We start from the raw sequence: 16688 nt of genomic DNA, 5'->3' as shown, positions 1-16688 counted from the left end.
CACATACAGGGAAGGGGTTGGTTTTTCCTGAGAGAAAAGAACGAGAGAGTAATTGTTAGTGTAAATTGTAACAATCTCAAAAGGAATAGAAAACTACAATGGATGTAGCTCTTCATTTTATAAGAGTGAACCACTATAAAACTTGTGTGTTTTTCTACTTCAAGTATATTTTTCTCATATTGCTCACTACACAACAAATACCACAAACACTTCACTGCCAATATTGAGTATACAGTCAATATTAAGCCGGTAATCCAACGGAATACCTAGTGGTGACCCGGCTATTTCTGTTGACGAGTTTTTACCGTCAACACTTTGTTTATTACATTGAGCGACAAACTTTATCACTTGAATTGTGTGTAACCCATTTAAAGAGGGTATTATCATATAATGACCTGCAAGATGCTTAGGCCGCGTTCTTTTCGCTGATTCGAGTTTAGAATTCGAGTTTTGCTACAGTAAAAAAAAAACTCTCAAAAACAGTCACATCTAACTTTTTTGCTACAGTAAAAAGCTCTCACACAACATCACATCTCAACTCGAATTAGCGAACCGAACGGGCCCTTAAGTTATGAACAAAAGTAGGGAAAAAAAACTGAAAATAAAGGTAAACTCTTGAGAGATTTGGGTTTTTACCCAAAAACTCTCAAAATTTACACAAATTCAAGTTTCATTATAAGCTACCTGTTATATCAAAATGCAGAAGGAAAGAATAAAAATAGAAGCATATCTAATTAGGAGGATAAAAATGTAATTTGCACTCAATTCTCACCCAGAACGGCTATATAATGTAACAGAAAGGGCAACATTATTAACGGAAAACTCAAAAAGAACATATGTTATTTTTTAAAGCTCAAGAACCAACGTATTACATGAGTTATAATTCAAGAGTTATAATTCAAGAACTTTTGTAATTTATCCCTATGATTGTTTTACACGACAGGAACGACATATACTCTCTTCTTTTTCTCTCTCTTTTTTTTTTTTCTTTTAAAGTTGAAAAATACCATGTTCCTTAGTTGTGCAACCAACACAATAAAAATGCTGGGAAAAAAAAAAGTGTGCGTTGTTAAAAACGCACTGATGCCAGAAGTGCCGATAAGAAACGTGAACGAATAACCAGAGCACAAAAGATATCGATTATAGGTAGACCAATCTATAATTGTATGGGAAGGCGTACAGAAGCATGATGCAAATCGGGACAGGAAACACATATGGTACCATTCGTCATATAACCCAATATTATAGCGAGAACACATGAAGTACTTAATAAGGCCTTATATTTCCAGCAAAAGCAAGTGGGGACGTGTTAAAGAAAACAAGAGCACCTCTGAATTACACTTATTACGCATCTCAAATATACAAGCATATATGTGCATAATTCTATATATGGAAACCATCAATATACCCACCAAACAACTCGTACAAAGTAATAGTTTTACCAGCACCACCTCTTTTTCTGCAGGAGAACAGATACAATCATGAGTCCCACATAAACAAATAGGAAAAGTGTCGTATTTTTGTGTGTGCGTGGTAGGTGTGGGTGGGAGAGTGTGTTTTCCCCTCATACTCTCATAGTATATAGTGGTGCCCAAAAAAAAAAAAAAAAAAAGGGCACAAATTTAACTAACCCGAAGTTTAGCCTCCCGTTGTCTGTCTATGTATTCTAGTAGTTCTTCCTGCCTCAACAAAGCTTCATGAAGAGCCTAATCATCATAAAGAAAATTATGAGTAGCCGATGAATGCTAATATTTATAGAAATACCACGTAGGGCATTTTAATTCCATCAATATTGTAGGCAAATAGGGAAAAGAATATGGCATTGACAATAAAAAGAAAAAGGAAAGGAAAACAAACAAACAAAGCAGTTACTATATCGCCACCATCGGATAAGAGTATCAAATGAGAGAGAATAACCTTTTTTGTAGCAATTAGGTCTGCTTCTAATGCATCGACACGATAAACAGCAGCATTTAGCAACTCCTCTTTCTCGTAAGGCATCTCAAATGGCTTTGCTTGTAGTTTATCCACCTTCTCTTCAAGCTCACTAAGCTTTTTCAGAGCGGATGAAAGAAGATCCTTCTTTCTAAGGGCTGGAGATGGGGGACGGAACTCCTCTTTTGGAAGTGATTCATCGGTCAGGTTCGGAATATTGTCGGCAGAATCAGAAAGAGAGTTGTGAAATTTGTGCGTCAACCGAAATACTACTGATCGAATAAGAGTAAAGAGGGTAATAAAGATAGCCAAAAGCGCAGCCCAAGGTTGAGAAAAGATTCCTTCTGGTATTTTTTCTACACTCGACACAGAAGGTGGCCCTGTTATGGATTTCGAAAGATTAGATTGGTATTCAGGTTAACAATAAACAAATAATAAATGAAGAAAGAAACTGTTCTCATGATGAGGATCCATATGTCGTAGCTCCCAAGAGAGAGCATAAAGCCCAATTATTTGCTCAATAACAACATAAACCTTTTTAAATAGAGTGATCTAAAGGACCCCGTCATAGACCCTTGATAATACAAAAACTTTTTATTCCAATTCCTGCTCCTAGCTACGGATTATGATTAACGTCTTTGAATCTTGGAAGGGGAGATGAAACGTTTCAAATTCGAAAGATTCAAACTCAAAGAAAAAACTGCAACTTCACTGTATCACAGCATATAAGCATGTGGTATAGCGCCCAATCTAACCTCCAGAGACAGTCGGATTCTGATGCGACCTTTTTTCCCAACCCACATCAACAGCCTTATCAACCATGGGAACATATTCATCATAATCAGATAAGGCACCAACGATGCTTGACTTGCCAACCCCCCTAGCCTGAAAAACATCGAACCACATTGACTTTGAGTTAAACATCTTTTATTAGAAGATCTCAACATTTACAGAAGAAACTATTCCTTCTTCTTCATGCATGGACCTTAGTTGTTTTTTTTCCCTCTCACGCAGATAAATGAAAACATAAATCCAAATTATATACTCACATCATATCAGACTAAAACACACACAAAAGGAAAAACCAAAAGTGGTTCAACTCTGGCCTTCCATATTAAACAATGATTTGAGTCAGCACAAAAATGTATCCAGAAAACAAACCCGTCGGTTTGTATGTGTTTATCTCGCTGTTATTACATGATGATACATCATAGAAACTTCGCTCGTTTCCGCACAAACACACACACACACAGACGGAGAGAGATTATGAACACTTGCCTCTTCACAGACGGGAGTCAACCTTGGTTGTACAGAGCTTTTATTTACTTTAGGAGAGGCCATTTCTTCCACTTCGGATCCTGACTCTGCAGTAGATGTATCACTACTTCTTACCTGAATCCCCAAAATAGAAGTCAACACCAATGTAAAGTGCGATTGCATTAATTTAGAGTAACATACACAAAGCACAAGTCTCAGGGTACAAATAGTCTGCAGACAATACCATTGGTAAACGAGGCTTATCACAAGCAATCACTCTCCCATCACTGTTTGAAACAGTTACTATTTGTCTAAAGCATTGAGCTTCACCACTAAGTACCACCTGTACAAAATCAAGCATTTCATTGGAACCAATAAGCAGTGTCCACAGACGAGCTTTTGGGTGGGGGGTTGGGGCGTGGGGAAACAAACAAAAAAAGAAAGAACGAAAGAGTGCCTAAAAGAAACAAACCTTTAATATGTTTGGATCGTTCCATGGCCCCTTGTCAGACTTCATACAACCCCCCTTATCATCACAGGTACAGGTTCCACCGAGGAAATCTGGCAACTCACTGAAAAGAGTTCCAACATATTTCTTAAAATCAAACTAATAGTTAGCTCAACTGAACCAGAATTAACCACCATTTATACAACGAGAAGGCCAATTACCTTGCATCAATTATTTCAAGCAATTTGCTCTGGTACTTATTACCAAGAACCTGAGGGAAATACCAATGCCAGAGAACCCTGAGTTAACTATGAGCCCACAATAGTTAAAAGTGACTGCAAGAGCTATTGAAACGTACATGAATCTTAGTGGTTGTTCTCGGATCAAGAAATGTTTTAACTGTGTTCCATAGCAGCTTAAAACCGGGACCAGCATTTATTATAAACATTCTGCAAAGTGTCTGCATAAATGCCATTGACACATTAGAAAGAACAACGTTTAACTTTAGACCCCAAGAATTGGTAGCAATATTCAAAAATTTTCTTTCAGAAGAGAGAGAGAGAGAGAGAGAGTCAAACATAAGTACCTCAGGGTAGTTGTCGTTATCAATTTTCTGCAGTCGGGTGATGAGCTCTCTTGCAGTCTTGGTTAGGTTCTTAAAACCCTAAAAGATAATTGGAATGAGAAACATGGCATGTTATCTAAGCTAAATACGACAGAAATCCTGGAACCATAACACTAAAAATAAATATCAAAATCAACAAAAAACATACCACGCCTTGGACATCTAAAATTGTTGTGCTTGAATCTATGTGCCTCTTTGCTGCAATGGAGCATGCTGGAAACTTAACGGCAAAACTCCTCTCGAACTCCTGCACATGGTATCTCACATATCGTTCCATGGTAGTCACATACATAAGCTTGTTCGCATCAACTCTTCCCAATTGTTCAATGTAAACAGGTCGCCCTTCCTTGTCCACGCCATGATAACCCTGAGGGTAGTACTTCAGAACCTCGTTTCGCTCACTGAACTCAAAATCCTGGAAAATAAAAAACAATAAACAACATTTCTCCTTTTTATTTTGATAAATAAACAAATTTCAACATGAATGTACACACTGTTATTAGAATATTTGGATAATTGGATTACATATGAAATGGTTTAAAGATATTCCCAACTAGAATTTAACCAGCACTGAAAACAAATAAGTTAAAAGTAAAAGGTCTAAAAGTATCCCTCATAATAGATGTGAACAGCCAGAGTGAAATTACCTCCAAAATTGTGTCAGTCCCAAAATCCCTCCTCCATTGGATCATGTTGGCCCACATGTGTTTTGCTTTGTCAATATCAAACTTCCTTGCTTTCAAGAATCTGCAACGAAAGAACTCTAAAGAATTAAACCATAGTTAACAGCAGAAGTAGAAGTTGAAACTAACATTCATCCTTAGTGAGGAGAAAACATTACCTCAACAACGTATGATAGTCATCATGTCTGGGAGGTAGCAACTCCTCCAAGATGAGTGCCTGACAAAATGCATCTACAGCCTGCAACTCTTCAAAATCCCGAACATCCTCAATTGAAACCGAATTACTTCGGAGGCCACTTTTTCTCCTCTTTCTCTTTAAAGAATGCCTAAATTTACTCGATGCATTTATAGCTTTCTTTTTCAGGCTCCCAATTCTTGTTCGCTTGTCATCCTCTGAGTTTTCAATATCTGATTTCCTTTCCTTTCTTTCGTCGTGGCCAGAGAACCCCTCAAAGCCTAACGAAATACACATTTGCTCTCATAAGAAAATATATACTTAAACGGGTTAAAAAAAAAAAAAACAACGAAACTGATCATCAGGTCCATTTGTCGACACTGAATATTCAAAACTAATCAGGCTCCGCATCGAATTTCGCAAGGAAGATCATAATACATTTCCTCATAAAATATACTGATAAACGTAAGATGTATCAAACTAGATGTTCATATTTTCCTTTCCGCAGAAAGTTAAAACAAGAGTCACACCAGACATTGCACGAATACTTGTATACATAAATGTTGCATACAAAAATCTGTTGGAACATCTACTTCACGACAACAAGAGTATTTCCGAAAGAAAGTTTTCATTTTTTCCAAAAAAAATTTCAGTGTCCGAAACGAGAATCCAAAGTCCAAACGATTTCCTGTCCATCCTTTTACAGCAACCTCCGTCTAGTATGGCGGTTTGAATTTTAATAAATTCAGAATTAACTTAGTCGCAACTCTCGGCGAGTAAAAAAAAATAAAAAATCTCACGAGTTCAGAGTGAACCAACACAAAATTCACAAACTTCAGAAACCAAAAGATCAATTCAAGCACGCATCAAGGAAGATCTACGAATTGTCAAACCAGAAAAATTCAAAACAAAATTCCGAACAAATATATGAAATTAAAAAAAAAAATCAGGAACTCACAAGGCCTGGCGAATCTGTCAAGCGGCCCCGACATGGTAACGTTTCCGGGAGATCAAAATCGAACTGGAAGCCAAAATAAAGCATCAGAATTGACAAGAAGAAAACTTTTTCTTTAATCAGAAACCGCTAGGTCAAAATTGAACCAGGGTTTGGGAGAGAAGAAGTGGAGAAAATAAAGAGAGAGAAACTGATTTTAACCTTTATAATTATGCCGTTTAAATCAGCATCTCGTCCTTCCTGGATTGTTGCTCTGTTCCAGACCAGGGGGACTTGGCGAAGACTGAATATTTTCGAGGCTTTGTTGTGTATATGAGGTCAGACTGGCATACAGAGTTAAACTGGATTAAAAGTTAATTAATTAGTTAATTAAAGTCATTAACTGTGGCAAAAGCAGAGAGAGATTGAAACCGAAAGCGAAAATGAAAGGTTGAAGAAACAAGAAAGAAACCGGTGAGATGGGATTGTTATATAAATAGTTTATTATTATTATGAGGTGTGATATATATGTGCGGGAATATTGTCTGCGCTTTTGTAAGTGGATGAGAGTTGCCACGTGGAGATAAGCCGCAGCTCGGCGGGAATTTGCCGACGGTGGTTAGATTCCTTGACTTCCATTTTTACCATTTTTCTTGTCTTAAACTATTTTTCATGCGACCGTGTCTTTTTTTCTTTTGTATAAAATATTATTGGCATATAAATTATTCTTACATCTTTATTCTGAAGATTAGTTTATTTTAATACTTTATGCCTTCCATTCTAAGATTGTAGAGTTTAATTTACTATAGATTTTAAAACTATATTTATATTTGGAGAGAAATCCTGATTATTCTAACTACAGTTGATGGACATTATTCTGAGCCTGACCTTTTCAATTTGTTATGGGTCGATTCCATTTTGATAACTGCAATTATTGCGTCCAAAATAAAGAATTCCTCTCTCATTCTATGAATGCCGACACGCAATTGCATCCTACGTACTAAAAAATAGGAGCAGAGCATGAGGAAAACAAAGAGCAAAATGTTTTTTTTTTTTTTTTTTTTAGCGCTTTTAGTTAATAGGTTTAAATATAAAATGTTAAATAAAAATTTAAATTTTGTATGTGAGAAACCAATATAGCAAATACATGTACCGTATGTTTCAAACCCGAAAAAAGTAAGATATATCTTTAGGAAAAGTTACCGATCGAGTAACTTTCATTTAGCTTTCAATTTCATTTAGCATCATAATTTAATAATGAAAATTTTTTAAAAATACCCCTTAAAATAAAACTTTATTTTATTTTTACCTCTTAAATATCGATTCATATATTTCTACATTATTTATAATTTTCTCTTTAAGAAAGAGCGTGTCTACGGCCCCCACGAACGTGTTATAGTGGTTGGTTTGCTGCATAGAAATCATCGGGTGGCCTACTAATTTGTCTAGCAGCGAGCCGCCATCAACTGGAATGTTGTCCAGCAAAGCAAAAGACCATAGCGTCCTTAATGAATAAATTTAATAATAGCTTATAAGTTAGCTCGCAGAAGCCAGAAGGTGCAATGAAATCAACTCAAAATTCAATGCAAAAAAGAGAGGGAAAGAGCAACAGAAAATACAAGTCCCTTGCTTCCCTTTCTTTGCAAATTTGTGCCCCGAAAAACGAATTCTTCACCCAGGACCCTGGGATTTGGCCATATTACATCGTATAACGTATAAATAGAGCACCTAGCAACTTTCGCAGGTAACCACAATTCAAATAAAATTGGATCACATACTTCTCTTTTGTTTGCATCTTTACGCATACACATAAGGTAACCCTCATTTGTTTCACTATTTTAATTCAATTTGAATAGTAAACACAGTTTAAACTCGTGTTTAATAAGCACGCAATCCGAATTATATACACAGTTTGAACTAAGTTAAACTGCCAAACTAAGAGTTTAACTTCCCTCTTAAATTCAACTATTCAAATCATTTTTTAACAATAAAAATGTACATACTCTCTCTTTTTCACATCTACCACAAATTTAAATTTTATTCTTCCAGATTAAAATTTTATTTGTAGATCCAAACGCCAATTCAAATTACAATTTAAACAAGACAATTCAAATTAATTTATTCAAATCAACAAAATTTAAACCAACGAACCAAACAGGTTCTGAGTAGCAATCATCAAGGAAAATATAGTGAAAAAAACCGACTGGAATAAAACATCAAGTCAAATTGTAATTTAAGGCAGCTTTCTCCCGCAAGTTTGGTGAAGTTAATAATCATTAGCTTGTTATCACAAAGTAAAAAGATAGAACAATAAAGTTGGATGGTGGCAAGAAACCACAATTTATACATAGATTGCACAACAAGCATTCAAATAACCAACGGGAACAGTCAGCAAAGAGAGTTGCTTGCTTCAACCTTACAGTGGCAGTAAAAGTTCCTCTATACATATATAAATATTCACAAGTTCCTAAATACATAGAGCAGAGGATAAGGCACGATTGATCCCTAACATGGCCAACCTCACCAACTCTGAACAATTGTGTATGTACAATATAATCTTAGAGCACGGCTGAAACAAAAATAGAAGAACAAAAAAACGCCCAGTAAGTTTTGTTTATAAAATGAAAAACAAAATGAGAGAGAGAATTAACCGTGGAATAATAGAGCCTTATACCTGTTATGTCAAGTTCCTTCTAGCACGAAGTTGACTGAGTTTGTCCCTCCACTGAGCTGCAGGATTCATAGGAGAATAAAGCATACGAAAATTCATTGTAATTCGGGAAGGTAAATATTGAGAAGAAAAGAATAAGGGAATGAAAAGAATAAAAGACCTCCTATACCATCCATGCCAATATCAACAACAAACTATGGCTTTTAAAAATTATATAAACAATTTTGTTATATTGCGTCAATATCAGGATTATCTTATTGGTAAATCGCCCAAGTAATAAAAATAAATAAATTTTATATTGTCTCGGTATATCACCAAGTAGTAAAAATAAAACGCCAGAAATCAATGTACTAAAGCTCCACCCAAATCCCATTGATTGCAAGACAAAGCGTGTCAAAATAATGCCATCAACCGAATAACACAATCCATAATGAATTGCCAGCAACACATCATTCACAACAATACCAAGTACTTTCTCTTGCCATTAAAAAATATAACATCTTTTAATATACAAACAAAAGAATGAATACGATCTTACCAGCATCTCTGTAGCGTTCCTCAACAGCTGCTATCAGCATATTGCGTACAAGATTAAATTCCTTTGTCTCAACACATGGCTGTCCACTTGGCCTGAAACATACATCTTTTTATTAAAACACATCCGTTTTATAAACAGTGTCCATCTTGCTCAAATAGTCACAATCCTTGTTACCACTAGCAATTATAAAAAGCAAAAAATAAGTTCACGTTTCCATATAACTTCCTCAGTCATTGAATCAAGAGTTGAGATATACGCTCATGGGAAACACCAATAATATCTTTTCTATGCAAGTCGTATATTTACGGCGGACCTGAAGGTCAGACTACCTTTCAAGTCATCTTGTCCAAATCCAAACTCAAAAAGGTACTTTTAAAGTATGGATATTTAGTATCCAAACCATAATGTAGAACAAAATAAATTTGTACATGTATAAATTCATAAATCCAAGGAAACAGAATGTATAGAGCTAATTTATCCCAAACTTACCGATCCAATTCAGTAAATAATAAACCATCTGAAGCAGGGGTCTGCATCAACAGCTTCCCAGATTCGATGACCCTCATTCCATCACTGTATGCTAGGTACTTGTTCACTTGTATTGGAACCTGCATATAAAATCAATGAAATGATACGGTCAGGTCAACCACGAGTCAATAAGCATCTTAAGATCCTTTTTATATCATCACAATGCATTTCTATTAAAGGCCAATAACAAAAACAATTAATGCAATTAACTTGTTGGAATAAACAAGTTGTCTGGAAGCATTTTTAAGTCTGAGAAAACAACATCGAAAATAAATCATAATTCATAGGTAATGTGATCTCAGCACCTTGCATCTCACTGCAATGTTGATGGCATCTGAAGGTCGAAGGTCAAAGCTAATGCAATCTGAGTCATCACCCACCTGTGTCCACATACATCAATGTTAGGTTAGCAGATAACTCTATGGACAAAAAAGGATCTTTTCTCATCCCGTTCCAAAAGAAAGAAGAAAGAAGAAGAAGAAGAAGAAGAAGCATATAGGCGTAAAGAATATACCTTAGTGAGATATAACTGAGCAAAATATGCTTCATGCACCCTCTTAGTGACTCGAACAAGTTTAACCTGCAGAGGCAGAATACAAAAACATCAGTCAGTACTACCAAAAGATTTTGTTCAATGCAATGTAGCATTGTCACATTGTAATGAAAGAAATATAAACAAAAACATACTTCATAGCCCATTTTATCAATCATTTCCTTCACCACTTGATAAAGCGTAGGCCTAGCCTGCAAACCAGAAAATGAAACTTATACTTCAACATCATTTTTTGGTAAGATTTGGCATACCCACGCACTATTTCTTAAAGGTGCATGTGAATCTTTAAAAAGACAAATCATCAAATCAGTTTAATTGAAGGGAAGCGTGTTAGAAATAAAATATACAATTTGAACATTGCGGACTGCTGCCATGAGCAACACGCTAGGCATCTCCACTGTAATCACAGGCAAAACAGATTTTAGTATCCAAAAATTAATCGGCAAAGCATCTCTTATGAAGTTGAAATGTTCTACTCTTTTGATACTAGAAAGTATTAGACAGACAAAAAAACATACAAACAATTATTGGCAGCAGAAGACCGGTTCCATCTTCCATCTTCAACACAATTGCGGGATGCGGAGCATAATCCGGCAGATGACCACCCTGTGGGTTGTTATGGACGCATCTCAAGTGCCTTCCATCCCTCATTTTGATCATGAAACCTTCTACCCCACTCTTCACTTCAACTACAGACACCAGAAAATCTATCTTATTATCCACAGGTGGACCAAATCGTTAACGTTTTATCAACATAGAAAATTAATTATAGCTTTACGAACAATTTGCCGAGATAAATAAACAGGACTTAGCATACCAGCTTCGAGTACACTGGAGTTGACATACTCCTCATCATTTTCATTGAAATTCTCAGCCGTGCTTCCGTTGTCGTTAGACGATGAACTGAAAGTACAATTGATTCCCTTGCACTTGCGTACACTCAATTGACGAGAAAGAAAACCCGCCTTCGTGATGGTATTGATCCCTTTGAATCCCCACAGTTCACTTCTAAGAAGCCTTGCCTTTATCGGAAAGCCCACCATCGGCAATCCCGCTTGCTTTGCACGAATAGTGGGACAAATAACTGGTCCACGCAGAGAACCCATCTTTTCCCCTACAAAAATCTACCAAAATCAAAGAAAAATACAAAATACTGTACAAAATCCAAAGTGTCAATATTGCTAAATAAAAAAATATACAACTAACAATTCAGTACAAAATCGAAAGTGTAATCCTATTACTATACATATTGTAAGGGAAATTTAATTACGGTTGATTATACATCCTATACTTTAATTATCCAGGACAATGAAAATATCGCTTAGATCAAAGCAATTCTGAATGCAGCTCTCTCTTTAAACCTATTAAATCACAATTTCTATCAGATAATCAATTAACCCAAAACCGAATATCACAAAATTAAGGCCCAAAATATATACAGAGGTTTAAAAAACAAAAATAAAAATTCTACCTTAAAAACAGAGATTAAGAATTAAAACCTTTTAATCACCGATCAAAGCCAAAAGAAGCAGGAAATTCTCCGATTTCTGGAGCTTTTCCCACAGATTCGTCGGGAGAATCAAGAATTCAGGAATCCAAATGCGAGAAAGTAAAATCGGAGGAACAGATGGGCAATAAAGATAAAAAATTATATATAAAGGGTAGAGATCGGAGTCGAAGAAACTCTACGAGTAGAGAACTAAAGTGGAAAGTGGTTATGGGAGAGAGCTTGCAGTGGAAGAAACCCAAAACTGGCTTTCGGATTCTGACGGATTGACGGACAAGGAGGATCGGATAAAATGAATGAGAGATGGGAAGAGAAGATAAGAGATTCTTCTTTCCGAGTAAACGAGACATTCAATACTTCTGTACTGAGAAACGCCTTTTATTTCAATGATCGTTGATGCCAAATTACCATCGTGGCCTTAACACCTTCCTTTCTTTCTCAAAAATTGTGTTACTAATTTTGAACTTCAAAGATAAATATTTCTCCCTCTTTTTCATTGCGTTGACGTACACATTGGTTATTTAACTATTATTTTCTTTCTTTTTTTTTTTTAGCTAACAAAAAAGAAAAATTGAAACGCCTTTTATTTCAATGATCTTTGATGTTAAATTACCATCGTGGTCCTAATGCCTTCCTTTTTTTCTCAAAAATTATGTTACTAATTTTGAAGTTTAAAGATAAATATTTCTCTTCCCTTTTCACGTTTGTTGTGTTAGCATACACATTAATTATTCAACTACTATTTTTTTTTTTCTTTTTTACCTAGCAAAACAAAAAATTGAAACACCTTTTATTTCAATGATCTTTGATGCCAAATTACCATCGTGGCCCCAACGCCTCCCTTTCTTTCTCAAAAATTGTGTTACTAATTTTGAACTTTAAAGATAAATATTTCTCCCTCTTTGTCACGCTTGTTGTGTTGATATACACATTGATTATTTAACAATTATTTTCTTTTTTTTACCTAGCAAAAAAATAATTATATTTTATTTTTTCCTTCTTGAAGGTAAATTTTTAGATTCCGTTCTTTTTACAATTCGAATCATAATTTAAATTTTTTATTATAATATTTTTTATAAAAATTTAAATTTAATTTTTTATTATTGTATTTTTTTTTTTAAATTCTTTTTAATTCAAATTCTCAATATAAATATGCAAAAAGCACGACCTCTAATGATTTTTTACTAATTGTTTTTTCAAGAAAAAGAAAAGTAAATATAGATATTCGTAATTATTCAGAGCCCGTTTATTTCTTATATTCATCTCTAATTATAAATCATAATTTATAATTCTCTACGATATTTTTTTTTCTTAAAAAATACACATAAAATAAAAATAATTTTAAATCATAATTCTAAACATACAAACTAAATGAATACTCAACTATTCTTTGCTTTTGAAAGATCTCACTATTTTAAAGTCGTTTAAAATCTATTTTAAATACATGGAAAAAGGTTCAAGATATTTTTGTCAGACTACAATTATAGTTAGAGCATAGATGGGTATATAAGACATTTCAGTGAAAGTGGATAAAACGGCGCCTGACGAGTGACCCCACTAAATGATAGACGACGTCATCCCGAGTGTATTGCCAGAAAACATGTCCGGCGGCCGACGAAACCAAGATTCCTAAATGACCTCCACGTGTACCGTGTGGCCAGGTTGATCTGGATAAGGCTTTCCTCTGAGAAAAAATATCCCATTTTTTGTATTTTGTTTTCTTCCCAAAAATATCAAAGCCCTGACCGAACCATAAACTCACATTACCCACACGGATAACGGACTGCAACAAATTTCAGTAGCAGCTCTTCAGATAACAAATAATAACAAGTTGCATTTAACATAAAAATTCGAGTTATAATTTAAATTATAATTTATTATTTATTATAATATTTTTTTATAAAAATTACACATAAATTAAAAATAATTCTAACTTTAATCTAAATTTTCTGCCCTTGAAATATGAGAAAGGGAATCTGCGTGAATGTGGTCGTACAACGTTGCACGGATTCAAATTACTTGTCGTCACAAAATATCTACTTGATCCATCTGCCTTCTAAAAACGATTTTCCGTTTGGGTAAATCCATATTTTGTTATTTGAAATTTATTTATTAAATAACTCTAGTATTAATTTCAAACTTGTATTGAATGGATTTATAGTACTCCTATATTCTTTCAGCCAAAAAAAAAAAAAAGTGTACTCCTATTTCTATAATTGATAGGATTGACATTCTTTCTCTTAATTTAAAAAAAAAAATTAAAACCTTATAAGTTTTAAGGAAAACAAATCTTTTCTCCAAAAAAAGAAAACAAATCTCAAACTTGTAGGATAATCACATTAATCTCCATACACAATTCAAATTTTCCCATGTTGTTGAAGAAAAAAAAGTGCGAGGAACTTTTCTTTTAGAAGTTTTTTTAATAGTCCATTTTATCAACAGTTTTAATTTTTAACCATTAGATATAATCAAAATAACATCAGATTAAAAAAAATATGTAAAATAGATAGATTAATATAGATCTGATAGTTGAAAATAAAAAATTACTGATAATTTATTTTTACAAGAACTATCAAAGAAAATCTCTTTTTTTTTTTATAGAAATGAAAGACATTAATGTGCAAATAAGAACTTTAACAATGCGTTTACTTAGTGTATTCGTGTCATGATTTGAATCATGATTCGTAATTCGTTACAGTATTTTTTTCTCACAAAAAAATACGTTGACAATAGTTCTGAATCCATGAACCAAACGTCCACTAAACCCCCCACACTATGACCTCGTTCATCAAGTCATAGTAATACAATTTTTTCTCTCATATACATAATTTAAGTCATGACTTAAGTGAATTAAATTGTATAAATGAACCTATCCTATAATTTATTGACAGTACATCACAGGAAAATTATTTTCTCCTGCAGAGTACGATTATTGGTGCTAAAGTAAAAAATAATAAATAATAATAAAAGTATTATTAATGCCCTTGGTATTTCTTCTTATCTTATTATGGGTTGCCTGCCTTAATTTGTACGATTGCAATTGACTCTTAGAGACAACTAGAGATGTTTGATTAAGAAATAAATGAATAAATAAATATTCATTTATTTTACTAATTTAAATTTAAATTTTAAATTTTATTATAGTAAAAAATTTTAAAAAATAGTCACATTTAATTTTTTTATTATAATAAATTTTTTTTACATAAAATTACATATCAACTCAAATTAAAAATTTAAATTAACAAATTAAACGGGCCAAAATCAACAAGGTGTCCTTTTCCTTGTTTTAAGTTTGTCTTTAAGAAAAGCCTAACAGAACAGTCCACTTCTAGAATGATATGACAATATATTTCAATATATAATTAAATATAAGTTTTCAATGAAATAGTCCTAGAAAGAACATAAAATTCATCTAACAAAATACAAAAACAAAATCCTTCAAACAAATAAATGTCACTGTTCAATAATAAAAAAAAAAAGAACGATATGCCACCATCTAAATGGGGTAAAATTATCCTATACGAAATGCTTATAAGAACTAAATTGAAATATAGCATTTTTGAAAATATTTTAATAATATTAAAACTTTGTAAAGATAACTATAATGATTTTCACGTTTTTGCTACAAAATTGTTATGTAGTAACTGTTCTAAATGTTTTGTTATATTTCAGCATAAATAGTAAGATGATACTATATCTCTAAAAATCTAGAGTTAAAGAAAAGAGAAGTTACACTTAAAATAATAATATTAGACTAGCCATCACAGGACACCCCAGTTGTCAAATATATAATAATTTCACGTGTTTTTCTAATCTGGTTTACGGAGAAAACTGGTTTTGCATTTAAATTAATCCAGCTTATCATCCTTCACATGGTTTTTTCAATCGGGTTTACGTAGAAAATTAGTTAAATCATGAATATAAATCTAAGGAAAACGATGCCCTGACAACTTGCCGGCCCCAACGTGTGAAAAAATTATGAAACGAGCAACATTTGCAAGTTACTTGAAAAAAAGCAAAAAAAAAAAAAAGGTGTGACAACAATAAGGTTAACTATATAACACATTTATTAATTATATCTTGTGAGTAATAAAGTCCAAGCCATCATTCTCTACCTACTACTTCTGATTCCCCTAACTCTCTTTAAAACAAATAGAAGAAGATGAACAATATGGAATAAAGTACACATAACTAAAACACACTGCAAAAACAAACGAATTACTACATGTCGTATTGTGGTTTTATGATTGTATTGCAGAATACATATATGGATTGTTGAAATGGGGATTGAACATGATGAAGGAATATTGAGAGTAAATTTAAAATGTTCCAAAGGGCGGGGAGGTAGCTGAAAATGGAATTCTGAAGGTTGCTTTCAAAGCTGACTCATTTTCTGGCAGTGTTATTGGACTGTAAGGACTTTAAAATTTTGGCACTTAGAAGATGTTTGTTTACTGTATTCATCCATGATTCTGAATCATGATTCATAATTCTCTACAGTATTTTTCTCTCACAAAAAATACACGTAAAACGAAAATAATTCTGAATCATGATTCTGAATATACGAACCAAACATCCACTTATTGTCAATCTATCATCCTAGCTAACTGGCTACCCCTACAACAATTTCTAATTTTATTTTTATTTCTTTGCCGAAATGTCGTTTATTGCATTTTAATCTTTAATCCTTTTTTTTTCTTTCTTTTTAGTTACATGCTCTGTAAATTAGTGTGCTCAGATGATATTATTATTGATATCATATAATATTATGTCAAGTCATATATATTTATTTAAGAATGAAACGGAGATATTAATTCGTCAAATAAGGCTAACT

At 33.5% G+C, this 16688-nt stretch overlaps 2 protein-coding genes across 3 annotated transcripts; both read right to left on the bottom strand.

Moving 5' to 3' along the window:
* Nucleotides 1-1204: 1204 nt before the first annotated feature.
* Nucleotides 1205-6519, bottom strand: LOC21404764 (phosphatidylinositol/phosphatidylcholine transfer protein SFH6). The gene is made up of 15 exons (XM_024174511.1): nt 6280-6519; nt 6082-6144; nt 5107-5404; nt 4913-5012; nt 4414-4680; nt 4227-4304; nt 3999-4100; nt 3862-3911; nt 3665-3764; nt 3437-3535; nt 3214-3327; nt 2691-2820; nt 1918-2315; nt 1632-1706; nt 1205-1459 (listed from the first exon to the last, which is right to left on the bottom strand). The coding sequence occupies exons 2-15, from the start codon at nt 6113-6115 to the stop codon at nt 1439-1441; spliced, it is 1866 nt and encodes a 621-aa protein (XP_024030279.1). The 5' UTR covers nt 6116-6144; nt 6280-6519; the 3' UTR covers nt 1205-1438.
* A 1794-nt stretch (nt 6520-8313) lies between these two features.
* Nucleotides 8314-12263, bottom strand: LOC112094192 (bifunctional nuclease 2). 2 transcript variants are annotated; one of them, XM_024174510.1, is made up of 11 exons: nt 11847-12263; nt 11165-11471; nt 10866-11036; nt 10695-10744; nt 10482-10538; nt 10309-10374; nt 10100-10174; nt 9756-9874; nt 9267-9358; nt 8732-8787; nt 8314-8626 (listed from the first exon to the last, which is right to left on the bottom strand). In XM_024174510.1, exons 2-10 carry the CDS (start codon nt 11451-11453, stop codon nt 8735-8737), a joined length of 972 nt encoding a protein of 323 aa, XP_024030278.1. In that variant the 5' UTR covers nt 11454-11471; nt 11847-12263; the 3' UTR covers nt 8314-8626; nt 8732-8734. The 2 variants fall into 2 exon arrangements, with proteins under 2 accessions (XP_024030278.1, XP_024030277.1); XM_024174509.1 differs by having other exon boundaries at nt 11165-11461; nt 11847-12260.
* Between the last annotated feature and the right edge of the window lie 4425 nt (nt 12264-16688).

The sequence above is a fragment of the Morus notabilis genome, unplaced genomic scaffold (genome assembly GCF_000414095.1).
Source record: "Morus notabilis unplaced genomic scaffold, ASM41409v2 Scaffold535, whole genome shotgun sequence".
In the NCBI taxonomy this organism is placed as follows: Eukaryota; Viridiplantae; Streptophyta; class Magnoliopsida; order Rosales; family Moraceae; genus Morus; species Morus notabilis.
Note: the sequence above shows the minus strand (reverse complement) of the source record. Positions and strands in the feature narration are given on the sequence as shown.

Coding starts and splice junctions, on each gene's coding strand:
- LOC112094192 (XM_024174510.1), bottom strand. CDS start 11,453: ATGGGTTCTCTGCGTGGACCAGTTATTTGTCCCACTATTCGTGCAAAG. Junction 11,037..11,164: donor CTCCAGTGTACTCGAAGCTG/GTATGCTAAGTC, acceptor TGGTGTCTGTAG/TTGAAGTGAAGAGTGGGGTA. Junction 10,539..10,694: donor CAGTCCGCAATGTTCAAATT/GTATATTTTATT, acceptor TCTGGTTTGCAG/GCTAGGCCTACGCTTTATCA.
- LOC21404764 (XM_024174511.1), bottom strand. CDS start 6,115: ATGTCGGGGCCGCTTGACAGATTCGCCAGGCCTT. Junction 5,405..6,081: donor TGACAGATTCGCCAGGCCTT/GTGAGTTCCTGA, acceptor GTATTTCGTTAG/GCTTTGAGGGGTTCTCTGGC. Junction 3,912..3,998: donor GAACAACCACTAAGATTCAT/GTACGTTTCAAT, acceptor TATTTCCCTCAG/GTTCTTGGTAATAAGTACCA.